Source organism: Parambassis ranga, chromosome 14 (genome assembly GCF_900634625.1).
Source record: "Parambassis ranga chromosome 14, fParRan2.1, whole genome shotgun sequence".
NCBI classification, from domain to species: Eukaryota; Metazoa; Chordata; class Actinopteri; family Ambassidae; genus Parambassis; species Parambassis ranga.
In genome coordinates this window covers 16,266,970-16,275,034 of record NC_041034.1, presented here as the reverse complement: position 1 = coordinate 16,275,034, position 8,065 = coordinate 16,266,970, and the positions used below count along the sequence as shown (strand labels likewise).

Below are 8,065 nucleotides of genomic sequence, written 5' to 3'. Positions count from 1 at the left end.
AAGGAGAAAGAGGATGGTGAGGATACACAGAAACAGCAATTTACTTTGGTCTTTTTGTTTTAATAGGTTTTGTTGAATAGACAGAGCAATTCCTTAGAGATTCTTTATGGAAAGCAAGGAAAAGGAGTAATATTTTGTAATTATATATTTTAGCAATGTGTAGTTACTGAGCTGTAACTTTTTTTCCCCAAGTTTCAAAGCTTCAGTTTGCAGTTGTGACTATTTATAATACTTGATTTGCTTGTTATTTAAATTTTATTTTCTTCTTTGTTTCTTGTACAATTGCTGTGAAATGGAAGAAGGTCCATAAGCCTTTCTTTTGTGTCATTCTGTACGACAGATAAAAGGCAAGAGCGTGAGAGTTGTGCTACTCTTTTTGTAATATTGTAATAAGAAAATAAAGTTCTAATTTATGCTTTGAAATGTGTCTGAACTCTGAATGAAGATGAAATTGTTTGAAGAGCCTGAGCTCAGACTGGTACGTGTGAGTGATTGTTGCACCAAATTGCAGCGCCTCCTTCATGTCAGTTATCCGGGCCTGCCCCTGCCAAACAGCAACAGGAAGTAGAGAAGACGAGGCACGCTGTGAATCCACAGGACTATCTAACTGCAGTAGATTTCGCCTGCCTGGCTGTGATGAAAGTGGGAGCTGTATAAAGGGCGCGCAGTGGGGGTGGCAGGATCAGCACCTTTCGTGATCAGTATTAGTCCATGAAGGATTTTGAGTGGTGCCACAGGTGCTGGCAGGTTGTGGCCTCTGTGCAGGCGAGGTTCATCCTGTTCACATGCAAGAACAGCATATGGAGAAGCCTTTTGGATTAAATGTAGGATACATGATTCAGACAAATGCACAAATACACAATGTTTTCCTCAACGCTGCTCATCTTAGTAAAAATGTCTCAGAAAAGCAGCTGAAGTTCTTGTGAAAGTAAAAGTTTGAGACTGTCTTCGGGCTTGAATGTGTCATAGCTCAGGTCACTTAGGGCCAGCATCCAGAGTGAAGCCCTTTGTTGGTTTTTTCAGACTTCTGTGATGCTCGTCTCTGTGGACTGATACGTCCGCCACCGCCTACTGCCTTCCAATATTAGCTGACGCCAGCTCCTCCCTGTGGATGCAGAAGGAAATGTTAGTCGCGGTGAATTACCTTCCTGTGCCACAGAAATACTTCTGCCCCTCTGTGTGCACCTCTCTGCGGTGGGGTGTCTGAACCAGGCGTCTGAGCGTGATCCCAACACCCGGGGTCCTCATTGATTTTTCCCAGGTTGATGTTCCATTTGTTCCAGTTGACTTCCTCCACTCTGAGACAACAAGAGGACACATGCTCCAATTACTGTCTGCTGTGTGACACATCAATCAGCTGTCAGCAAAGGCGAATTAGTGAGGAACACGGCACACTGCGCATCTATTGATCCTGCTCACAGCTGCATTTTATGTTATTTCTTTGTTATTGTTACTTGCTGAAGTCCACCACACCACTCACAGCCTTCCTCTTATCACAAAGCCTGACACAAGACTGGATTAAACAACAAAGGATTTCCTGTTACCTGGAGGTTTGTTCACAGCAACATTATTGTACTTTGAATACAGCACCAGAAAGAACTGCTGCTATTTGAACTGTTCCTAAAGTGCTGGTTTGCTGCGCACCAACCACCTGATGAAGCACAGAGAGAAACAGCTAACTGAAGATATTAGAGCCATCTGACAGGTGTGTGGGGCTTTGAGCTAATAAACATCAGCATGCTAATGTGGTGATAATGTTAAGGCTTATGTTTGATCATTTTTCTTTATTAAACTAACACTAGCAGTGCTAATATTGCAGGTTGTGCTTGGGCACCATTTTAGTGTAGGTGTAGGTATTTGGTCACAATAAACAATAAATCAGATGATGGCACAAAAAACTGAGATAAAGTCTAAATGTTCAGATGTTGCCTTTGTTATAAAGAGGAGAGCAGTGACTGGACGGCTGAAGATCAGCAAAGTGACACAAAATCTCACTCAAAACTGCAAATGTCATCTGGATTCATCGTGTTTGGACCACAAATGTTTAAAAATCATTTGTTTGCCTTCAGATCATGGTGGTTCTAACAGTATACTGTGACTGGACTTATAGGAGCAAACCTGAAACACTGCCGGGAGTCGTCTCCAAGAGCAGTGCAAAGTTTTTTCTGCACCCCGCATCGAAAGCTCTTCCTCAGACAGCACGGCAGCCTCTTCTCCATGTCCAGGATAGTGACGGCCCTCTGACAGCAGACACAGCACTTCATTATTAAGACCCTGCTGCTGTAAAGGAACACTCACATGACCGCTGTGGGTGAGTGACCTGTAGCTTCCAGATGCTGGTGCTCTCGTTGGTGATCCTCTCCACGGTGCGGTTCATGAGGGCGATGAGCATGTTCAGCAGCAGGATGTAGGTGAGAATGATGTAGACGATGAGGAGCACGTAGAAGACTTCCTTGTACTTGTAATGCTGGATGAACTCCATGTCTCCCATGCCAATGGTAAACTTGAAGAGCTCCAGCGTGGTGTAGGAGATGTTCTTGAAGGTAGGCTCCACACAGTTTTGGTTCTCACTGTGACCAAAGAGACGCGATTGCTTCCCCTTTTCTGTGGCGTTGTTCTTAGGAGGGTCTATGAGCAGACTGACCACCGCTGGGAAAGGAAACAGGAACCAGATTACAGGGTCATATTAGAAATGGCTGACTTTTCTGCAGCGGGGAAAAAAATACCTGCTGAGAATCCAAAGAGGAAGACGATGTAGACAAAAAGGAAGCGCAGGATGTCACTGAGGATCATCTGCAAAGAGCAGAGGGCCTCACAAGTCAGAACGATGACCGTTCACTGTGGTGCGGTGCCAATGTGTGGACTACCTTCTGTATCATGACACTATAGATGCCCATGTGTCTGAGACCTCTGGAGTAGTAGAGTATGTTCACCCAGCTGAGAGCCAGGCACAGCACCAGGAGGCTGAGGTACTCGTCCTGACCACACAGATACAGCACTGTCGAGCTGAGGAAGAAGACGCCCTGCACAAAACTGTCAACAGCAGAGTGACGGTGTGAGCTGACCGGCTTTATGATCACAACCGCGGAGGGAAACATGATTCTTGTAGGGTTTAGACTGGGAGTGATGAAGTGCTATAACATAAAAGGAGCATTTTAAACAACTGTTAAGCCTGAAATATGAATTTATTACAACAGTCAGGATGTTATATCAGAGACAATAAACTCACACTAGTTCTCATTGCTGGTGGATCAACTCTACAGGTCTGAATAGTAATTGCACAGTAATTTACATATAATATATACATATATAATAAACTTTTTACGAACCTTTCCTCTATATCAAACCGGATTTAATGAAAAAGAACATTTTAATATGAAATCTTAAAATAATAATATTATATTAAGAATTTGTTTTCACTGCATAATGAGTCTATTTGCTTTTTCCTCATATTTATACAAATAATATTATTTTGTGGAATTGTGTGCTGTTTTGCTGCTCTTTGGTTGAAGGAGGCAGCTTCCACTCTGAGGCAGCATTACAGGTCACTTCATTAGTTAAATGGAGATCAGTGTGTGTGTGTGTGTGTGTGTGTGATCATAAATACACTCCAATACACCACAGCGTGACCACAGAAGATGAGCTTTACTACTTACAAGAGAATCTCATAGTAACCATCAATCAGCAGCGTCTGCAGCTTGGGCCGTTTCCTCTTCATGTCTATGATCTGTAGATTTACATGAGGTTGAGTCATGTTATTTTTTTTTTAAGATACATTTTAAAATGCAGAACAAGGACATACCCCTGAGAAAAAGAAGTAGCAGTTTGCCAGTAGCGTCAGCAGCTGGCCTGAAACATACAGGTACCCGGGTAGGTCGTCCTCGATGGGAAACGGAGGCTGCGGTGCACAGAGGAAACATCAGTACATGTCTGTCCACACAGCTCGGCCACTGTCTGCATCAACCTGCTCACCTTCCCGTCCTTCTTATTGTACGCTATCAGAGTGAAGATGATCAGATACAGGAGGTAGCCCAGGAAGTTGAACAAAAACATTGGACCTGCAAACTTCTTCCACTTCTCTTCCAGCAGTTGGCTCAGAGGCTCCTTCTGCAGCATCTCATGTCGGTTCTGAGAGGACACAGAGGGAGACACGTGTTTGACAAGCAGAATAACCAGCACGGCTGCTCTGACTGGGCACAGACTCACAGGAATGTCACTGCCGTACACCAGTATCTCCATCACTGTGTTTCTCTCACATGAATCCAAAGAGGCCAGGTCATACAGGGAGCAGTGCACCGGCCCGTAAACCCACTCAGTGAATTTACGGGACAAATGTTTGGTGTGACTCTCGTGAAATTCTCGTCGTAGGATGTGGGAAAAAATCTGCAGAAAAGTGAAAGATCAAATATCTGGCAGTGTGCAGTACCCCACATATCAGTCCGTGTAGTGTTTTTACCCCAATCTTGCCCGTCTTGGCGGCCATTTTAAGAGGCGTGAGGCCGTTGTGGTTCTCGATGTCCTCCAGCTTCAGCTTGGGATGCAGTGAAGCGGTGGTCTTCAGGATACGATCGTACATTCTGGTGACAAACTCAGTGTTGTCCTTGGAGTTGTCGGCCACCCCCACCAGGGCGTGCAGCACCGTGTTGCCATGAGAGTCCGTCAGCTCAGCTTTTGCCCGCTGGTACTCGTTCTCCATGATGAAGTCCACCATGCTGGGCTGGTTGGTGCAGGCTGCCAGAGACAGGGGCAGCTCACCTGGAGACCACACAGAGAGGGAATCCTGACGCAGTGAGAGTGTGTCAAAGTGTGACCTTTGATTTGATTTTGTGATGATGTGTTGAGGGGTCTCAAGATGGTGAATGAGCTGAACAGGACAGGAGCTTTAAAATCCACAATCCTGGATGTTTTAAATTTGCTATTATCCAAATACAGAATGATTCCCTGACTTTGAACTGCCTGCATAATCACTCACTGTATAATTAACTCATACCCTCCTACCTTGGGCCACAGTTTTATTACCTCTAATCTCCATTATAAGAGATGAATTGAAGCAAAATGCTAATTTTCATATTTATGGCAAACATGCATCACATTTGGAAAGCTGAGCTGCTGACGGATCCACTCATTAGTGAATTTGGTGTTGCGTTAAAAAAAACATGAATGGCTTGTTTTTTGAACATCACTCATCATCAGTCTTGTCGGTGCTGGGATGCTGCCAGACCCTGAGCCTGACAACTGTCCAGAGAATTCACAGTGAGTCAGTTATACTGATGACATTAATGGAGTTTGAAGAGCGTAGCTTTTAGCTCACCTTTCACATCTCTATTTACTACACATGTAGCATTAATATCCATGCAACAACCAATCAATGGCTGGTGATTGAGTTTTTTTAGCTGCTTGTTCTTTTAAAAAATGTCACACATGAACACACATGTCCTCCATCAGTGAGTGATTCTTCCTGTCAGCAGCCTGGACTCACCAAAGTAGAAGTTAGGGCCGTCATGTGGCTGGAAGAACTTCCCGCAGGCTTTGGCGTGGATGTCTGCTCCTTTGCTGACCAGCAGCTCCACATAATGAAGGCTCCTCCTTTCAATGGCTATGTGTAGGGCTGTTTGGCCTGATGGAAAGATTTTACAAAATATGACTTAAACAAAAAGTAAAAGTAAGGATTATTTAAGTTTAAGGATTATTTCAAGCTTTCAGAGAGGACCGTCTCACCTTTGTAGTAGCTGTTGGTGTAGGCTGCATTCACAAACTCCTTTATGTCGCCAATCCTCTCTGAAATGTTGATTATTAAATCCACTGTCTCGTTCTTGCCGTCTTTAAGGTGCAGCAGGCCTTTCATCAGCACGGTTTTACCATAGGACTGATCTGCAGACAGTCATGGGAGACGGGGGGTTTAAACACACAGGTCAGCACCTCACAGTGTAATGCAGCTGTTGCATTATGGGTGCTCACACAGAGAGTCAGAGAGCTTCTTCCTGTTTTGGTGCAGGTACTGGTACAGGCCGTCCAGCTGTCTGACGTCCCTGCTGGCCACAGCTTTGAACAGTCTCTCTCTGTTGTAGGTCTTGTTGTCTTTCTTGTTGTCAGGCTGCTCCACACCTCGGATCGCCCTACGAAGCAGATGACAGGTGCCTGATGATGCACAGCGCCCATGCTGTAATGAGCGCTATTAAATAAAGACTGATCATTTTATCAGTGCATGGAGAGGCTCACTTGTCAAAGTTGAGATTGAATCTGATTTGAGGTTTGGTGTTCTCCATTTCCTCCTGGTAATCAGTGTCCATGGGAGCCTTAGGGGCCTCCTGGCTCATACTGAACACAGAAGCCTTTTTCTCAGCCTTTTTCCTGGATTTCTCCTCCTCCGTCCTGTCGTCCATCTCCAGGGTGAAACCAAACATCTCTGACTTCTGCATCTTTACCTCTAACTGCGGGGATCTGCACAGACCCACACAGCACACGTGTCCCTCAAACACACAAAACAGATCCTGTTTATGTAAGGGAGAATTTCTGAGTTTCCACCTAAAGGAACCTGAGACATCCAAACGATCGGAAGGTAATAAACACGATAAAAAAGATAACACAATCACATCTCTTAAAGAAAAAAGAAAAGAAGTGGTCAGTGTTTTTCAGCTGAAACATGTTTACCACAAGGGGGGGGGGGTGTTCCTCTTTCTGGCCTTTACGGGCACAGACATATTTTCAGACATGTGATGTTTCATCCTTTAGTGACTAACAAAGGACTGTATTTACTAGTTGATTTCCATGTGCAGAACGCACACACACACACACACACTCACACTGCATCTACAGTCTACAGTGCAGTCTGATGTTACGGACAACAAGTAAACAGAAATCCTTACTGGCTCCTTCTTCCCCTTTTTCAGTCAGAAAAATGGGGAATTGATGATTCAGTGGAAACTGTAAGATACCGTTAACAAAACCAGAAGAATATGTATCAGCACACAGAAAAACAATGATGGAAAAACAGAGTATGTGTTATTTCCTGTCTATTCGGTGTTAAAAAAAAAAGCTTCCATTTTCTTGACACAAAAATAAAGTAACAAAAGTACATAGATTGTTTTGTTGTTAAATTGTGTGTATTTTACAAACTGGGTCATTATGTCCTGCTGTATTATTAATAGAGCTGTTGTTTCCTGACCTGCAGTAATGTGAGACATGCAAAAATACACCAGACAAAGACCTCTGTTGATCTGCTCTATAACCATTTAAAAGCACTTAAAACTAAAAACAAACATTTAACTGTATTTTACACTACATGATAAATCAAGGTTATTTAAACAAATGATTGTCTTTCTCCAAACAGGGTTCAGTAACACGTAATTGGACTCACCAGAAGTGACGCCTCCTCTTCCAGATTGTCTTCTTAATTAAAAAATCTGATCAGTGAAGTCAAAAAGAAGAACAATGCACCATGGATCCATGGGTGTGACTCCTATTGTGTGCACGCTTATTGTGATGGTGAGGTTGGAGATGCAGTGATCCGCCCTTGGAGAAAATCAGAGCACATTACTGGAGGCCTGAGTGCTTAAAAGGATGCTGTATTGACCCGACCAGACCACGACAGCAACACATGCATAAAGGATCCCACATCCATGACGAGTATTTAACGCGTAGGGAGGAGTTACAGAGTAAGCAGCTTCTGCATTAGCGTGAAATAAAAGCTTCAAACATCTGACTACAGCACTCACATTATTTAACCGTTAACTCACTGAGGCACTTATCACTGAGCTTAACAAGAGAATCAAACACTCACCATTCACTTTTAGTCTTATTACTGTGATAATTCACTATTTAGTCCATAAAGTAGCTGAAGAACTTCCTGTGCGCCTCTTTCTATTTTCAGTTTAATGTGTGTGTGTGTGTCCTGTGACTGTGTGGTCACAGAGCTCCTGCCTACCAGTATGAGCTGTATCTGTTTCCTTTCTTCAGTTGACTTCCTTTTTTTCACAGTTATAAACACGCTACAGACCCATGCGGTTGTTACTGCTGGTACAAGCTTCATTTAAAGTGCCTTTGTTGTCTGTGTGTCAAATGTTAC

The 8,065-nt window shown here is 43.7% G+C and overlaps 1 protein-coding gene across 4 annotated transcripts; it reads right to left on the bottom strand.

Moving 5' to 3' along the window:
- Window positions 1-39: 39 nt before the first annotated feature.
- On the bottom strand, window positions 40-7,922 carry trpv1 (transient receptor potential cation channel, subfamily V, member 1). Of its 4 annotated transcripts, none has more exons than XM_028422567.1 (18): window positions 7,781-7,922; window positions 7,358-7,512; window positions 6,867-6,934; window positions 6,220-6,441; window positions 5,959-6,116; window positions 5,719-5,871; window positions 5,480-5,617; window positions 4,457-4,755; window positions 4,207-4,383; window positions 3,973-4,128; window positions 3,803-3,898; window positions 3,657-3,727; window positions 2,868-3,033; window positions 2,727-2,793; window positions 2,321-2,649; window positions 2,119-2,240; window positions 1,186-1,298; window positions 40-1,105 (listed from the first exon to the last, which is right to left on the bottom strand). In XM_028422567.1, the coding sequence occupies exons 4-18, from the start codon at window positions 6,417-6,419 to the stop codon at window positions 1,020-1,022; spliced, it is 2,331 nt and encodes a 776-aa protein (XP_028278368.1). In that variant the 5' UTR covers window positions 6,420-6,441; window positions 6,867-6,934; window positions 7,358-7,512; window positions 7,781-7,922; the 3' UTR covers window positions 40-1,019. The 4 variants fall into 4 exon arrangements, with proteins under 4 accessions (XP_028278368.1, XP_028278366.1, XP_028278367.1 ...); XM_028422565.1 differs by having other exon boundaries at window positions 6,220-6,470; window positions 6,867-6,924; XM_028422566.1 differs by having other exon boundaries at window positions 6,867-6,924.
- Window positions 7,923-8,065: the final 143 nt, after the last annotated feature.